Source organism: Brassica napus, chromosome C3, assembly GCF_020379485.1.
Source record: "Brassica napus cultivar Da-Ae chromosome C3, Da-Ae, whole genome shotgun sequence".
NCBI classification, from domain to species: domain Eukaryota; kingdom Viridiplantae; phylum Streptophyta; class Magnoliopsida; order Brassicales; family Brassicaceae; genus Brassica; species Brassica napus.
In genome coordinates, this window is record NC_063446.1 from 41,274,003 (window position 1) to 41,292,701 (window position 18,699).

General features: G+C 41.4%; 4 protein-coding genes across 4 annotated transcripts; all 4 read left to right on the top strand.

Annotated features, from left to right (window-relative positions):
- The first annotated feature begins 2,886 nt into the window (after positions 1-2,886).
- Positions 2,887-3,956, top strand: LOC125583084 (TRAF3-interacting protein 1-like). Its single transcript, XM_048749637.1, has 2 exons — positions 2,887-3,172; positions 3,220-3,956. The coding sequence occupies exons 1-2, from the start codon at positions 2,887-2,889 to the stop codon at positions 3,954-3,956; spliced, it is 1,023 nt and encodes a 340-aa protein (XP_048605594.1).
- A 583-nt stretch (positions 3,957-4,539) lies between these two features.
- On the top strand, positions 4,540-8,208 carry LOC106441630. The gene has a single exon (XM_013883425.2). It carries the CDS (start codon positions 4,540-4,542, stop codon positions 8,206-8,208), a length of 3,669 nt encoding a protein of 1,222 aa, XP_013738879.2.
- Positions 8,209-15,274: 7,066 nt separating this feature from the next.
- On the top strand, positions 15,275-16,170 carry LOC111203795. The gene is made up of 2 exons (XM_022697853.1): positions 15,275-15,779; positions 15,869-16,170. The coding sequence occupies exons 1-2, from the start codon at positions 15,275-15,277 to the stop codon at positions 16,168-16,170; spliced, it is 807 nt and encodes a 268-aa protein (XP_022553574.1).
- Positions 16,171-16,275: 105 nt separating this feature from the next.
- LOC125583085 (secreted RxLR effector protein 78-like) lies at positions 16,276-16,918 on the top strand. Its single transcript, XM_048749639.1, has 2 exons — positions 16,276-16,854; positions 16,910-16,918. The coding sequence occupies exons 1-2, from the start codon at positions 16,276-16,278 to the stop codon at positions 16,916-16,918; spliced, it is 588 nt and encodes a 195-aa protein (XP_048605596.1).
- The last annotated feature ends 1,781 nt before the right edge of the window (positions 16,919-18,699 follow it).

Here is an 18,699-nt window from a genome sequence, read left to right on the forward strand (position 1 = left end):
CCGAGCTCACGAAGGATGTATGGGATGATCTCATCGCCTTTGGGAAGCTACCCTCTTCAATCCGTAAGGCGAACTCGTGCTCCGCTTCCCGAAGAACGAAGGACAAAGATGGTCATTTGCCCATGGTTCACAGAACCGGACAAAAGTCTCACGCCGGAATCCATCTAGAAGCTGTAAGTTTGTTTCTAATATTTATTTTGAATTCTTGAATTAATTTTAATTTTAATATTTAATTTTTTTTTTTTTGTAGTAAGAGAAGACGGGAGTTTTACCATCTCTGTCTGATCTATTCAAGGTGACTTACGCCACATCAGACTGGATTTTTTGTGGATCCGGCATCCGAGAAACTCTTCAACGCAGTGGCTTCTCGGGTTGAAGAGCGGGAGACGCAATTAACCCAGCAGTCTCCCGATGGATTACCCATCAAACTCACGACCGAAGAGGTCGACAGGATCTTCGAAGAGGTAAAAATTTATAATTTTATTTAAATAAATTTAACTATTTAATAAATTTTAACTATATTAATATGTTTTTATAGGTGGCTCTTAGAAAGAAGGGACGGATAGTGGGCATAGGTTCTGTTAACGAAGTTGCTAAGGCAACTTCGTCATACGCGTCGAGATAGGATGAAGAGAACTCTCATTTGAGAGCTCGGATGGATAGCCAGCAGGATCGTTTAGACTCTCTTGAAGATCTGTTAGACCTGATGGCGGTGGGAAACCCGACTATGCAGAGAGCATTAAATGAGTGGCGAGCAGCTCTTGGGATGCCAATACGGAATCCCGAAGATGCCGATCCATACCGTTCTCAACCGAGCACCGCCACCAACTACTTCGATAATATGTAGTAGTTTTTTTATTTGTTTCCTTTTGTATTATAAATTTAAATATTATGTTATGACTTTTAAATAGTTTTTAAATATATGTTTTGATTTTCATATTTCATTTTATATTTAAAATTTTTTAAAATTTCGAATATTAAATAATATTTTAATTTTAATTTAATATTAAATGGTAAGAAACGATGTAAATTTGTTGTAAACTTTACATGGATTTTACAACAAAATCCTAGTAACATCGTTGTAAGGTTTACGTGGAGCTTACGTGGGCAGCGTTGTCAAATCCTCGTAAAGATTACATGGAGTTTACATCGAAATAATACGAGTACTTTACAACGAAGTATTACGTCTCGTTTACGACGAAATGTTTCCTTCCGTTTTATGAGGAAAACTTTCTTCGTAAACGTTACCACGTTTTTACGACGAAACCTCCGTTACGACGGACGTTTAACAACAAAACGGTTTTCGATGTTAATTCGTCGTAACGCCCCTTTTACGACGAATTAACAAGGAATATTGCCCTCGTAAAAAATATGTTTTCTAGTGAGTTCATATGCATCATACATGTTACATTTGAAATAAAATTTGAGAGTCCTCCGATTTAAATTTATAGTGTTTGTCAATCCAGACTTCCTGAGGTATTAATTTTCAAACGGGATATATAATCATATATTTGTGTCGATATCAATTTATGAGTGTTTTGTGTAGTATTAAGAAAGAACATTTATGCGGTCTCTTAATTTGGTATTCGGTCCAGGGTGGTATTTGACGGCTAACTTGCATAAATTGTATCGTGTTTACTCTATGATTAGTTGCACATTTTAGCAAACCAAAATATCCAACACCACCAACACTATATATATGTTAGTTTCAGATAATTAAATCTGATTGAACCAACATTACTATGTCCCAAGAATGTAAGTGTTTATAGTTGTTCAGAAAAACAATGTAATTGTTTTCTCAATAGTTCTTTGATCATTTTAACCATGCATATAATATTTAATTAGGGTTTCATTGTAGACGGCTAGAAATCAATGTATGAATTCGTTTCCTTTCGTTAAATTCGACACTTATCATCAAAGGATGTATACAGAAATATGTCTTTTTCGATTCAGAAGTACAAAGAAACTAGATGATTCTCTCATTTTAAGCACCAACAAGTAAAGGGGGTAGTATCAGGTTTCTCTCAGGCACATTACTCGAGGTAGTTTTTACCTTACTGGTTTCAGCTCACAGTTTAACCCAACCACCCAGTTTTTACCAAAAATAGTAAAAGTTTTCAAAATTTTACCGCTTTTGAAAACCACTTCCCGCGGTTCAACCCCCGACTCCTTGTCGGAGGGTCCTTTCTCCTCCGGCGGTCTGGTAAGAAGCTCTCCCCCCGACGATGACAAACCTCAGAAGCAACAAGAAGTTAAACCCCTACTGTGGCTTCTTGAACTTTAAATCTTGTTATGTTCATCTTGCACTAACTTATTTCTAGTTTCGTAGTTTGTTTTCTACAGAACTTTCACACCATTTGGATGAAAAACTTTTCAAGCTTTTGCAAAGAACCCTACATCAGCTGAAGACCGTATAACAAAGAATGGCAAGACGCCTAACTTATGAGGAAAAAGGAAAAGGGCCACTAGAGAAAGCAGAGCCCCAAAGAACTGGCAGAGTGAGAGTCCTGGAGTTGATAGTTCAGAACTCATCCGTAAGCATGAACTTACCCTAATCGGAAGAACCATAAATCCCAAGCTACAAAGGATCTGGTCGCTCATTCCATTCCTATCAGACTTATGGAAAAAAAAAATCTAGACCGGTGGGCTCAGACCTAGGCCAGGGGCTCTTCCAATTCCAGTTCGCAACACAAGAGGATCTACAGCTATTTTTGGCGAACAGACCCTACCATTTTGCCAAATGGATGATAATCTTGCAGAAATGGAAACCTTCGGTAGACCCTAACTTCCCCTCCCAAATTCCTTTTTGGATAAAAGTTCAAGGGGTTCCCCTACATCTTTGGAGTGAAGCCCTACTGCGAAGTATAGGAGAAGACTTGGGAAGCTATGAAACCTGCGAAATACTACCAGGGACTCCTCCCGTTGTTGAAGAATTACATGCTAGAGCTAGCAAAAGGGGTGGAAATCTCAGCAACTCTAGTCTACGAAAAGCTGGAGAAACATTGTAAAAGATGCTTACGGTTGGACCATGAAGAGGAAGATTGCCCTGAGCTAAGGAAGGAACGAGAAGAGAGGACGCAAGAAGCTAAACAAAACTTTTCTCCCCCCAGGGCGGAGATTGGTACCAAAGCACCTGCAAGAGTAGGAAGCGCAGAGGAAAAAGGAAGGCTTGGTTTACAGAGACCAATAAACACCACTTGGCGTATCACTCTAATGCAGAGAGATCTCGAAACTATTCTCATAACGATGGAAAAGAGAGATACCTAGACAGAGGACAAAGGACAGAGAGAACATGGGACTCAGACAGACTCTCCAGAGACTCTCTGAGAAGGAGAGAGCAAGATTCCTTCCATTCCAGACCCTACCAAGTTGGAAACCGCAGAGAGGAACGATGGGTAGAAACGGGACGCCGAATCCAGACATCCTCTCGATCAAAGGAGAGAGAAAACTCGAGGTTTGATAGAAGCCCATCTCACAGGAGGTTGAGGGATGAGGAACGTTCTCCACAGATATCATCCCGACATAGAGAATCTCAAATCTCTACAGGCTCGCATAGAGTGGAGGGAGAGCGAGCTGATAATCTAAGTGCCCCACATGATGCCATCCCAGCAGAGGTAATGGCTGAAGCCAGAGAGGAGCTAAGAGAAGTCTTGATTCAGTATACCTCTTGCGCCGACCCCTCTGAGAGTGCAACACGTAAGGAAAGGCTGAGAAGAGCTGAAGAACAAGGGGAAGTAGATGAATCTGCTGAACAAATCGCAAGACAGTTGATGCGAGATCAAGAGGCCCCGCAGATGCCATCTAACCAGATACAAGTAGCAGCTAGAGTTCCAGCGTCTCAGCGCCTTGGAGGTGGTAGCTCAATTGAGACTCCTTTGGATGGACTAAATGACCAGCTTCGTGTCTCAGCAAAAAAGAGACTAGGACGCCCCCCCAACAAAGAAAACCTAGGGTAAACACAGAGGGAGTAGGCACGTCTGTGGCTAAGAAGAGGAAAGTAACACAAGTCAGAGTTTCTCCTAAACGAAAGACAAGCACAAGACTAAGAAAACCTACCACCAAGAAAGCTGAAATGCTAGCAAACAAAGCGCAAAGAGGGACAAACAGAATCTCAGTACCAGGAAGCAGTAACCCGGTTATCAAGCTCATACCGGCAGCGACAAGGCAGAAGAAGGATTTTCACAATCCATCTGCCCCAGTTCCTTAAAAGTAGCATGCTGGAATTGTCAAGGGTTGGGGAACCCCTTGACGATCCAGAGATTAAAGGAGATACAGAAAGGCATATTGTTCCTCTCGGAAACAAAGAATCCCGATGACTTTGTTATTCAGAAACTGTCTTCGTTGGGTTTCAGTAATCAACATTTTGTATCTCCTAGCGATCAAGGAGGAGGGGGGCTAGCCCTGTTTTGGAAACAAGGAGTTAATCTGGATGTATTGTCTTCTTGTAAAAACTTTATTGATACGAAAGTGGTGTATGAAGGGAAGAGTTTTTATTCTACTTTTGTTTACGGTGACAACGATAATGTCAAAAGAAGAAGCATGTGGAAGGAGTTACTAAACCTGAATGTGGCCAGAGGAGGAGCCTGGTTTCTCTCTGGGGATTTTAATGATATCATCTGTAACCAAGAGAAATCAGGAGGAATAGAGAGAACAGAAGGATACTTCATGGACCTTCGATCCTTTATGTCTGAAGGCGATTTATACGACTTAAAGCACTCAGGTGACTTTCTATCTTGGCGTGGAGTCAGATATGAACATGTAGTACATTGTCGGTTAAATCGGGCAGTCACAAACAGTGAATGGTTTGAGGAGTTCTATTCTGGCCATTGCGAGTATCTAAAGTACGGGGGCTCTGATCACAAACCCATCATATCGTGCTTTGATACGACAAGGAAAAAGAGGAAAGGCTTGTTCAGATTCGATAGGAGGCTCAAAGATAACCCCGCAGTGCAGGAGCTCATTGATAAACATTGGAAACAGGCAGGAGGAGCCTCAGTGTGCAAGAAGATAGCTATAGTCCGAGGTTCGATTGTAGCTTGGAACAAGAAACAACAACAGAACAGCAGAGCAATTATAGAACAACGCAAAATAGAGCTAGAAGAAGCGATGACAAGTGCTCAAGATGATGCTCCTCTTATAGCGATAATCAACCAAGATCTGCGGGAAGCTTATAAAGCTGAAGAGGACTTTTGGAGGCAAAGAACTAGAGTCCTCTGGCTCAGCCTTGGTGATCGAAATACCGGCTACTTTCACGCCACAACCAAAGGAAGAAAGGCGCTGAACTCTATTACTGTCCTCGAAGATGTGAATGGAGAAGTTCACTACAAGGAGGAGATGATTACAAAAACAATCGTGAATTATTTCACAGAACTTTTCACCTCTCATGAGGCAGAGCGAGAACAGATAGTACATGATGCACTAACCCCGTTGGTCTCGAATGCGGAAAATGAGCTACTGGTTAGAGAACCAACAGCGGAGGAGATTAGACTCGCAACTTTCTCGATTCACTCAGACAAAGCCCCTGGACCCGACGGTTTCTCCGCGGGTTTCTTCCAAACAAACTGGAAAACAGTGGGAGCCGACATTGTCCGAGAGGTACAAAGTTTCTTTAACTCTGGATTAATGCTGAGTGGGCTCAACGACACCCACATTAGACTGATACCGAAAGGAGGAGGGCCTAGGTTTGTAGCAGATTATAGACCAATTGCGCTATGCAACGTCTACTACAAAATAATCTCTAAGCTTCTCACCCGAAGACTACAGCCGATACTCTCGAAATTAATTTCCGAGAACCAGTCAGCGTTTGTTCCAGACAGAGCCATATCCGACAACGTGTTGATCACACATGAAGTGCTACATTTCCTCAAGACATCTTCGGCAAGCAAACATTGCTCAATGGCTGTAAAAACGGATATGAGCAAGGCATATGACAGGCTTGAATGGAAGTTCATCGAGATGGTGCTGTCTCGGTTGGGTTTTCACCAGAAATGGGTCGGCCTGATAATGCAATGCGTGACCTCAGTATATTTTTCCTTCTTGATAAACGACTCAGCTCAAGGACGAGTATACCCATCAAGCGGAATCAGACAAGGCGACCCGCTGTCTCCATACCTGTTCATCTTGTGTAGTGAGGTTCTATCCGGTCTGTGTGCAAAGGCTCAGAATGATGGCTCACTTCAAGGGATTAGAGTAGCAACAGACTGCCCGCGAGTAAATCATCTCCTCTTTGCGGACGATACGATGTTTTTTTGCCGGACTAACGCACAAAGTATCTCGAAGCTGCAAGAAATCCTTCAGCTATACGAACAAACGTCGGGACAGAGAATCAATAAGGAAAAATCGGCAATAACATTCTCCAAAAAAACGCCTCAGAGCCTAAAGGACAAAGTGAAAAGGGAGCTAGATATTCAAAAGGAGGGAGGGGTTGGGAAGTATCTTGGCCTGCCAGAACACTTCGGGAGAAAGAAGAAAGATATTTTCACTTCTATTGTTGATAGAATCCGACAAAAGGCAGTTGGCTGGTCTACAAGATGCTTGTCAACAGCGGGTAAATTGATCCTCCTCAAGACAGTACTATCAGCCATGCCTACTCACTCGATGTCATGTTTCAAGTTGCCTACATCTCTATGTAAACGGATACAATCAGCCTTGACTCGGTTTTGGTGGGACTCAGATCCCGATCAGAGGAAGATTTCTTGGATCTCTTGGACTACGATGACTAGAGCAAAGCAAGACGGAGGCTTAGGATTTCGAGATATACAATGCTTCAATGATGCTCTTCTTGGGAAACTTAGCTGGCGACTGATCAACAATCCGGACGGGTTACTTGCAAGAATCTTGAGAGGAAAGTATTGTAAGTACAACCCTATCCTTGAGGTACAAGCAGCTTCAAACTGCTCCCACGGTTGGAGAAGTATCCTCATCGGACGTGACCTGGTGAAAGAGCATCTAGGATGGGCAATTGGCAATGGGGAGTCAGTAAAAATCTGGTCTGATGCATGGCTTTCAACGTCGCATGGTGCCCAACCCATGGGCCCTGCTATAGAACAAACGAGAGATGCGCTTGTTAAGGAGTTGTTTCAGGAGAACACTTGTAGGTGGAGTACTGATAAAATCACACATCTGTTCCCAGAACTTGCCCCGCAGATCCTAAGTATCAAGACAAGCTCAAAAGGAGAACCGGACAATCGGATTTGGCTCAAACACGAGTCTGGTGTGTACTCTACGAAAACAGGTTACCAAGCGGCCCTGAAAAGCAGAACTATAGACGCCGGAACTGGAGATCAGCCTGCTTTCCAATGGGCAAAAAAGGTTTGGGAGGTTAATGCCCCTTTAAAGATTAAGCTTCTCATCTGGAAAGCGTTGCACGGTGGCTTACCTGTAAACGAACGACTAGCAACCCGACTGATTATCCCAAGCTCAGGCTGCGTAAGATGTGGTGAGGTGGAAACAATCACCCATGTGTTTTTCACCTGCCCTTTTGCCCAGGAAACTTGGAGAAAGATACCGTTCAAAAGAGACATATTATTATCAGGAATCCAGCACTTCACAGAGGGATGGAGTTTGGTGCAAGCAGAGATCTCTCTCCCTCCGACGGGTTTGAACACAGGCTCTCTAGCAGCTTGGGTGATATGGAGTCTCTGGATCACCAAAAATTACTGGATTTTTCTGGAAAGGACCTTCTCTGAACAGGAGGTTGCAACTAAAGCGGTAGTGGATGCCAAAGAATGGAATGCAGCGCAACCTTTGAAATCGAATCATTTGCTTGTGAAGCAAGGAAGAGAACCAGAGCAGAAATTTGAAGTGATTTGCCAATCAGATGCCGCCTGGAAGAAGGAAAGTCTGACTGCAGGAGCAGCTTGGAAGTACACACGACGTAGAGATGAACTCAACAGGTCGACCTCATTGATTTTCACATTCGTGAAATCACCCCTCGTGGCGGAGGGCTTAGCCTTGCGTTCAGCAATGGAGCAAGCAATTTTACTAGATTACAAACAAATCTCCTTTGAATCGGACTCGAGGATCTTGGTGACGGCAATTCTAGAGGGTTCTCACATTTCAGATTTGCATGGAATCCTAGCAGACATTAGGTCATTGGCAGGGGCCTTTACCTCAGTTTCTTTTCATTGGGTTCCTAGGAACTCTGTTTCTTCTGTTGATGTTTTAGCCAAGCAGGTTCTAAACGCTTTTGTACCAAACATGGTTTGATCTGAATAAGGAAAGTTGGTGCACAAAAAAAAAAGCACCAACAAGCCATTTTCACATTTTTAGCTACGTCCTAGTTTATTGTAGATGGATTGTTAATATTTTACGGTATCGTATATTTTAAATACTGATTCAAAATCTAACGGAACCAATCTGGATCGCGGCGTAGATTCTTCCTTAAAATGCGTACGTACCAATAACTAGGGTACGTGGTTTGTCTTCACGAGCCTACACCGAAATTTGAAAGTGATAATTTCTATTACCCTAAGGAAAGGAACGCCAAGTACTACAAAATATAGTTTAGACATGTCAAGTCAACATTTTAGGTCAATATAAGATTTAGTAGATCATATTACGATTCGTTAATTCATTCTTCAATTGAATAAGTTTATGTTGGCATAGGCTTAGTGGCTTAGCTAAATCCAATAGTTAGAAACCCATGTGTATATATAGCTTCGTTGTCATACATACACACAACAAATTGTTTAACTAAATGATTACAATAGTGATAGGTGCATCACATATATACGTACTTAGAGATTTAAAATCCAGACTAATTAAGTTACATTATTTACACAAAACACACATATATATGTAAACAAAACGTTCTGTTTATATTTCTGTAACACCCGTCACCTCTTATATGGAGAACGGCGTGTTACTTACGGTAAAATATCGAATTAAACCGATTTATAAAATCAAATAAAATGTCAAACCTTTTAATCAAATAATTTCCAAATAAAAACGAGTTTATAATTTAAAAACCAAGTACCTTAAATCGAAAAGTTAATTAAAATCGAAATGAAATACAATGATCCCAAAGACACCAAACCGTCCAGATCCAACTACTCATCAAGCTCACCTGCAAGGGAAGAAAGAGGGGTGAGCAACAGGGGAGTTACTCTGTGAGGTATGGGATGCTAAACACGCAAACCACTGACTTGAGTAAATAGAACTCCCACTATGGAAGTTTAGCTCTAACATGAACAAACAAGATGCCTAAAGCATCACACAACACAAACAATGCGATGATAGCATATAGCTAGTCCACACACCCCGCATCTCCTCATACGGATATATATATATACATACGCTGCATCGCTAGTACAGTCTGTCTCTGTACCCCCGCCCTCCAAAGCTGCGTCAAATGCAAACGTCTCTGCACCCATGCCCCACACAATCTGCGTAGCTAGCCTAGACGTCTCTGAGCCCCCGCCCACCAAAGCTGCGTCGCTAGTCCAGACATCTCTGGACCCCCGCCCACTCACATAGTCCCTACTCATAACTATGTATACTTACATATATATATCGCATATCTTAACATCACACAATCAAATCAACGGTTGAATCCTCTAGACCCCTAGTTCCAGTTTACAATGAATGAACTAACTAACAATCAAGATTTAAACAGACTCAATTCAAACAGACGGATCATGATTCGAAATCTAAACTACGATAGAGAGAATTTTACACTGGTACGGGATTTACGGAATAGACCCTCACCTTAGCCACTGGCAGGAAATAAACAACGGAAGATGCGGTCAACTGAGGTCAACTGCAACACGACAATCAACGACTTAGGCTCAGATTCTCCAAAAATAAAGTTTCCTAAAATGGAACTTTTCCTAAAATGGAACTTTTCCTAAAATGGAAAATTTCCTAAAATAGAAATTTTCCTAAAGTAGAAACTTTCCTAAAATAACAACCTTTCTAAAATAGATTTCTGTAACTAGAACTAAGGAGGCGAAAAACTTACTAGAAAAATCCGCCGGAAGCTCGTCCAGAAATTCCGCCGGAAGCTCGCCCAGAAATCTCGCCGGAAGCTCACCCGGAAATCCCACCGGGAAATTCACTAGTGACTGGTCGTCGAATAATTCAACAACAACTCATCACACGCAAGGAAATACTTTGACTTGATGAGAATAAAGAGAAAGGGTGGAGTTTCTTATATAAGAGAAGGGAAGGGAGGTAGGTTTTCTAAATTTCCAATGTGGGACAAAATAAAAAGAAGGGTTTTGGGTTTTAATTAATAAAAACAAATGAGCTTTCCTACATTGGGTCACGGTCGTTACAATTCTTCTCCACTTAATCGGAATTCGTCCCGAATTCCAAGACGGAACCCGAGAAAAACTTCAACGAATACGAAGGAGAGAAGAACACGAGATGAAAACAAAAGGAAACAAACAAAAACTTGATTTTCATCCACACCAAAAGAAAAAGTCAGAAACGCTAACTAATAAACTAATGATTCTGGACAGAAGGGTGTCACTTTTATTTTGAAATTCCCAATCCCCAACAAACATTGAAAACCGCTGAAATCCGAGTCCCATAAATCGCCGTCCCGGGTCAGAGCCGGGACGGAACCCCGCTCTGATACCAAATTGTAACACCCGTCACCTCCTATATGGAGAACGGCGTGTTACTTACGGTAAAATATCGAATTAAACCGATTTATAAAATCAAATAAAATTTCAAACCTTTTAATCAAATAATTTCCAAATAAAAACGAGTTTATAATTTAAAAACCAAGTACCTTAAATCGAAAAGTTAATTAAAATCAAAATGAAATACAATGATCCCAAAGACACCAAACCGTCCAGATATCCAACTACTCATTAAGCTCACCTGCTAGGGAAGAAAGAGGGGTGAGCAACAGGGGAGTTACTCCGTGAGGTATGGGATGCTAAACACGCAAACCACTGACTTGAGTAAATAGAACTCCCACTATGGAAGTTTAGCTCTAACATGAACAAACAAGATGCCTAAAGCATCACACAACACAAACAATGCGATGATAGCATATAGCTAGTCCACACACCCCGCATCTCCTCATACGGATATATATATATACATACGCTGCGTCGCTAGTACAGTCTGTCTCTGTACCCCCGCCCTCCAAAGCTGCGTCGAATGCAAACGTCTCTGCACCCATGCCCCACACAATCTGCGTAGCTAGCCTAGACGTCTCTGAGCCCCCGCCCACCAAAGCTGCGTCGCTAGTCCAGACATCTCTGGACCCCCGCCCACTCACATAGTCCCTACTCATAACTATGTATACTTACATATATATATCGCATATCTTAACATCACACAATCAAATCAACGGTTGAATCCTCTAGACCCCTAGTTCCAGTTTACAATGAATGAACTAACTAACAATCAAGATTTAAACAGACTCAATTCAAACAGACGGATCATGATTCGAAATCTAAACTACGATAGAGAGAATTCTACACTGGTACGGGATTTACGGAATAGACCCTCACCTTAGCCACTGGCAGGAAATAAACAACGGAAGATGCGGTCAACTGAGGTCAACTGCAACACGACAATCAACGACTTAGGCTCAGATTCTCCAAAAATAAAGTTTCCTAAAATGGAACTTTTCCTAAAATGGAACTTTTCCTAAAATGGAAAATTTCCTAAAATAGAAATTTTCCTAAAGTAGAAACTTTCCTAAAATAACAACCTTTCTAAAATAGATTTCTGTAACTAGAAGTAAGGAGGCGACAAACTTACTAGAAAAATCCGCCGGAAGCTCGTCCAGAAATTCCGCCGGAAGCTCGCCCAGAAATCTCGCCGGAAGCTCACCCGGAAATCCCACCGGGAAATTCACTAGTGACTGGTCGTCGAATAATTCAACAACAACTCATCACACGCAAGGAAATACTTTGACTTGATGAGAATAAAGAGAAAGGGTGGAGTTTCTTATATAAGAGAAGGGAAGGGAGGTAGGTTTTCTAAACTTCCAATGTGGGACAAAATAAAAAGAAGGGTTTTGGGTTTTAATTAATAAAAACAAATGAGCTTTCCTACATTGGGTCACGGTCGTTACAATTCTTCTCCACTTAATCGGAATTCGTCCCGAATTCCAAGACGGAACCTGAGAAAAACTTCAACGAATACGAAGGAGAGAAGAACACGAGATGAAAACAAAAGGAAACAAACAGAAACTTGATTTTCATCCACACCAAAAGAAAAAGTCAGAAACGCTAACTAATAAACGAATGATTCTGGACAGAAGGGTGTCACTTTTATTTTGAAATTCCCAATCCCCAACAAACATTGAAAACCGCTGAAATCCGAGTCCCATAAATCGCCGTCCCGGGTCAGAGCCGGGACGGAACTCCGCTCTGATACCAAATTGTAACACCCGTCACCTCCTATATGGAGAACGGCGTGTTACTTACGGTAAAATATCGAATTAAACCGATTTATAAAATCAAATAAAATTTCAAACCTTTTAATCAAATAATTTCCAAATAAAAACGAGTTTATAATTTAAAAACCAAGTACCTTAAATCGAAAAGTTAATTAAAATCAAAATGAAATACAATGATCCCAAAGACACCAAACCATCCAGATATCCAACTACTCATCAAGCTCACCTGCTAGGGAAGAAAGAGGGGTGAGCAACAGGGGAGTTACTCCGTGAGGTATGGGATGCTAAACACGCAAACCACTGACTTGAGTAAATAGAACTCCCACTATGGAAGTTTAGCTCTAACATGAACAAACAAGATGCCTAAAGCATCACACAACACAAACAATGCGATGATAGCATATAGCTAGTCCACACACCCCGCATCTCCTCATACGGATATATATATATACATACGCTGCGTCGCTAGTACAGTCTGTCTCTGTACCCCCGCCCTCCAAAGTTGCGTCGAATGCAAACGTCTCTGCACCCACGCCCCACACAATCTGCGTCGCTAGCCCAGACGTCTCTGAGCCCCCGCCCACCAAAGCTGCGTCGCTAGTCCAGACATCTCTGGACCCCCGCCCACTCACATAGTCCCTACTCATAACTATGTATACTTACATATATATATCGCATATCTTAACATCACACAATCAAATCAACGGTTGAATCCTCTAGACCCCTAGTTCCAGTTTACAATGAATGAACTAACTAACAATCAAGATTTAAACAGACTCAATTCAAACAGACGGATCATGATTCGAAATCTAAACTACGATAGAGAGAATTCTACACTGGTACGGGATTTACGGAATATACCCTCACCATAGCAACTGGCAGGAAATAAACAACGAAAGATGCGGTCAACTGAGGTCAACTGCAACACGACAATCAACGACTTAGGCTCAGATTCTTCAAAAATAAAGTTTCCTAAAATGGAACTTTTCCTAAAATGGAACCTTTCCTAAAATGAAAAATTTCCTAAAATAGAAACTTTCCTAAAGTAGAAACTTTCCTAAAATAACAACCTTCCTAAAATAGATTTCTGTAACTAGAAGTAAGGAGGCGACAAACTTACTAGAAAAATTCGCCGGAAGCTCGTCCAGAAATCTCGCCGGAAGCTCGCCCAGAAATCTCGCCGGAAGCTCACCCGGAAATCCCACTGGGAAATTCACTAGTGACTGGTCGTCGAATAATTCAACAATAACTCATCACACGCAAGGAAATACTTTGACACTATGAGAATAAAGAGAAAGGGTGGAGTTTCTTATATAAGAGAAAGGAAAGGATGTAGGTTTTCTGAACTTTCAATGTGGGACAAAATAAAAAAAGGGTTTTGGATTTTCATTAATAAAAACAAATGGGTTTTCCCACATTGGATCACGGTCGTTACAATTTCAGATACAACAAGTCTTAAGTTCTCAATAATGGAGACAACTAATAAGCTGTCATTGATAGTCTCAAGGGTTTGGTACATCGGAAAAAAAAAATTGCAGGCCTTTAGTTATCACACAATTTTTTTTATTAGCAAGTAAATTCTGATTTTTCGTGAATTTTTAACTTCTTTCTATTGCCTAAAACCAATAGTTGATCATGCATATTTAAGCATAAATCATTATCCCTCAAGACAGTGAATTAAGCTATCAATAATGATATATATATATATATATATATATTGTACTCTATCTACAGAATGACATGTTAAAGTATGTATTTTTCACCTAGTTTTACTTACAGTTAAAATGTTCAGTTTTTTTTGTTCAATTGGTTGCGCATCCAAATACAGAACACAAATACCAAAATAGACATACAATTACAAATGATGCATATTGATGTATTTCAAACGCTGAAAGAAAGGATGACATAGCTGGATGAAATTATAAATTATTCAATTTAAATGTATTTAATATCTTCTAATTGATCAAATGTATGAACAAAATTAAACGACACTCGTAATCCAGGAATAGAACATATAGTTATACTAACATGCTCTCAAGACTTTAACAACGTGAAACAAACCAATGCGCTACACTAGTCGTTTATTAAGTACAGATTCGTTATGGTATTTTTTTTAACTTAAGTATTCGTTATTTCGAATATGATATATATAAAACTGGAATATAATTCCTATTTCTTTCAATCGTCAAGACGGCCTTTGTAATTTGTATAAACATGAGCATATCAAATAGAAAATCCGAGGCAGCTTATGCAATCAAAAAAGAACAAGCGCGCTCAGTGTCAAGGAGAGCTTTGGCGTTCTCCATCAGTGCCCACAGCAAAAGAGCTTAGATTCAGAGTCAGATCCCAAGCTGCGGCTTTGGGTAGAAGACTCTAACTCAGAAAGCAGTGCTTTCTTTTCCTTTTTTGTGTAAATATGAAGGTTTTTAGTTGGAATATTAGAGGTTTGAATAACAGTGATCGTCAGAGGACAGTTACAAGTTGGATCTTTTCTAATCAGCCAGTTGCAGGCGTTTTTTTGGAAACTCATGTTAGAGAGGAGAATGCCAGTAGTATTGTTCAGTCGGTGGTCCCAGGTTGGAGGTTTGAGAATAATTATCAGGATGCAGAGGGAGGTCGTATATGGGTTGTTTAGGATCCCAATGTCTCGGTGATGATCTACAAAAAATCTGCTCAGTCTATAACGTGTGGGGTTTTTGATCCAGCATCTGGTGTAGCCTTCACAGTTATATTTGTGTATGCATTTAATACTCCTGTTCAGAGAAGAGAACTCTGGTCTGAAATGATGGAGGTATGCAATCTACAAGTGGTTAAGAATCAGCCTACGCTGGTTTTAGGTGATTTCAATCAAATATTAACAGCTGATGAGCATTATTCCATTAACCCTTACACCTTCCCGTGAGAGGCATGGAGGAGTTTCAGGAATGTTTAGCCCTCAGCGATCTAGAGGACATTGAAACTAGAGGTACATTATTCACTTGGGGCAACGGCCAATTAGAGGATCCTATTCTTCGCAAGCTAAACAGGGTCCTTGGAAATCAGAGCTGGAGAGACACCTTCTCAGATGTGTATGCTTTCTTTGATGCTCCCGGAGATTCTGATCATTCTTCTTGTGTAGTGGACCTTAACGTAAATCTGAGGAGCAGGAAGTGTAGCTTCAAATACTTCTCCTTCCTAGCTATGCACCCGAAATTCTTAGAAACAATTAAATCATCTTGGGATGAGGATATTCCTGTTGGTTCGAAGCTATTTTCCCTAGGTCAGAAGCTCAGCCACGTCAAGAAGGCTTGTAGGAAACTCAATAAAGAAGGATTCGGAAATATTCAACAGCGAGCACGGGATGCTCTTTCGAAGTTGCAGGATATCCAATCTCGTTTACTACTCAACCCACAGACAGCCTATTCCGCGAAGAGTTTGTAGTCAGAAAGGAATGGAGGTTTTTTGAAAAAGCTGAGGGTATTTTCTATAAGAGAAAATCAAGGATCAGATGGCTGACTTTAGGAGATGCTAATACAACCTTCTACCACAAAACGTGCATCGCTCATGAAGCTAGAAATGCTATTCGGTACCTTATGGATAATGAGGATCAGAGAATAGACCAAAAGGAAGCAGTCAAGAACTTGGCAGTGGAGTATTTCCAATCTCTCCTAGGCCAGGAAAACTCAGAAGTTCAGCCTTTCACAGTGGAAGAATTGAAAGCCATTATCCCTTACCGGTTTCCCCAAGAGTGGACAGATGATTTCATAGCTCCTCCGTCTGATGAAGAAGTCACCGGAATTATATTTGCTATGCCAAAAAGCTAAGCTCCCGGCCCTGATGGTTTTCAAATTGAGTTCTTCTGGGAGGCCTGGTCGGTTGTAGGGCCGGACACTATAGCTGTTGTTCAAGAATTTTTCACCAGTAGTAGAATGCTCAAAAGGTTCAATGCCACCGCCATCGCGCTTCTACCTAAGGTCACAGGTGCAGACAGGATGTCACAGTTCCGACCTATCTCCCTTTGCTCCACTGTTTATAAGGTCATCGCTAGAATCATTAAGAATCGCTTAAGGCGTATTATTCCCGACGCCGTTCAACTTAATCAGGCAGGGTTTGTTCAAGGTAGGCTATTGTGCGAGAATGTGCTTCTAGCCTCAGAGTTAGTGACTGCCTTTGACAAACCAGCTGATACCACTCGGGGTTGCTTGAAAGTGGATCTATCAAAGGCGTACGATAACGTGCATTGGGGTTTCCTAGATAACGTGCTCCAGGCTATGGAACTTCCTCACATTTTCAGAGAATGGATCAAGGAATGTGTTATGACGACATCTTTTAGCATCTCAATCAATGGTGAATTGGCAGGGTATTTCAGCGGTAAGAAAGGATTAAGGCAAGGCGATCCTATCTCTTCGCTTCTGTTTGTACTTATAATGGATGTACTTTCCAGACTGCTAGACAAAGGAGCAGTGGAGAGCACCTTTGGTCTTCATCCCTCGTGTCAGGCTCCATTGGTAACTCATCTGAGTTTTGCTGATGACGTGTTAGTTTTCTTTGATGGTACTGAAGAATCTCTGAGAGGAATTTTGGGTATTATGGATGACTTTCGGAAAGTCTCTAGACTATCGATGAACCGGAACAAGACAGAGTTGCTAATCGATGGAGGTAGTACTACTCGTTGCAGAGAGCTGGCAGAGAGAGTAGGAATTGCTCAGGGCTCACTTCCGGTGAGATATTTAGGAGTCCCACTATCTTCACGGATGATGAAGAAATCAGACTTCCAACCGCTGCTCGATAAAGTAACTTCGCGGTTTAGATCGTGGACAGTAAAGCACTTATCTTATGCGGGTCGTTTGGTTCTAGTCCAATCAGTCATATACTCTATCATCACCTTTTGGGCGACAATATTTATTTTGCCAATGGATTGTGTGGCAGCATTGGAACGAATGTGCAACGGGTTCCTATGGAAAGGGGACTCAACCTCTGCAAAAGGGGCCAAAGTTTCTTGGGTTTCCGTATGTACTCCCAAGATTTGTGGAGGCCTGGGTCTAAAGAGAATTTCAGAGTGGAACCAGGTCCTTGCGCTTAAATTGGTATGGCTGTTATTCTCTGAAAATTGCTCTCTGTGGTCGTCATGGATTCGGGTTAATATGATTGGTACTGAGAACTTTTGGACCCTCCAAGTTCGCCAACAAAGCAGTTGGATTTGGAAATCCATATGCAAATTGCGACAGGTTGCTCGGCAATTTGTGGTTTGTGAAATTGGCTCAGGCATTGCAGCAAGCTTTTGGCAAGACTCATGGACTCCATTAGGTCCACTGATCGCAATTACTGGACCAGAAGGACCGCAAGTCATTGGTCTGCCCATTGATGCGAAGGTTGCAGACGGTATTAGTGATGGCAACTGGTGGCTTTCGGGTATGAGGTCTAGAAATCCAATTATTCAACTACTGAAACAATGTCTGCCACCTGCTGATCCTATCTCAAACTCGGTATCTGATGACAAGTTTGCTTGGAAAGTACCAGATCAAGCCCCTGTCTAAAAATTTCCTACTGCAGCTACTTGGTCTTTCCTGTTTCCGACGGGTCAAGAAGTATCATGGCATAAACAAGTTTGGTTCCAAGGTCATATCCCGAAACATGCCTTTCTTACTTGGGTTGATATTAGACACAGGTTAGCGACTAGAGACAGACTGAGGCGATGGGGGCTTGATGTCCCTGCAGAATGCATATTATGCTCAGCGCACAATGAGACCCGACAACATCTCTATTTCGATTGTCAATATAGCTCCGCAGTCTGGTCTTATTTTATGGTGAAAGTAAACCTTCAGCCTCCCCAGTCCTTTGATGCGATATTAAGCTGGCTAGACAGACCTTCCTCCAACAGCCACTTAGTTTTGATTATCAGATTCATCTATCAAGCATCTAAATACGCCATATGGAAGGAGCGCAACACCAGGATACACTCTTCCATCTCCCGTCCTCCAGAAGCAATTATTTCGGACATTAAAGACACAGTAAGACTCCGTTTGGGTCCTCTATCAAGATCTCTCTCCTTGACTACGGCATCGTCTTCCTCCAACCCGCCTGTCTCTCTATTAGGAACTTGGTTTTCCTTTTTCTAACATGGTAGGTTTCCTTTAACTAGCTAGTAGTAGGTAAGGTTAATTTTAAGGCATACTTGTGTTGTAAGACCTTTTTTGGCAAACTGTTTTGAGTTTGTATCGGTTTATAAGTATTAATGGAAATTTAAATTAAAAAAAAAAAATAAAATAGAAACTAAGTATAATTAATTCCAAACCAGTATGTCCTTGCCTAAACTACTATATTAAGATTTGAGTCCAGTAAAATCAATTTAA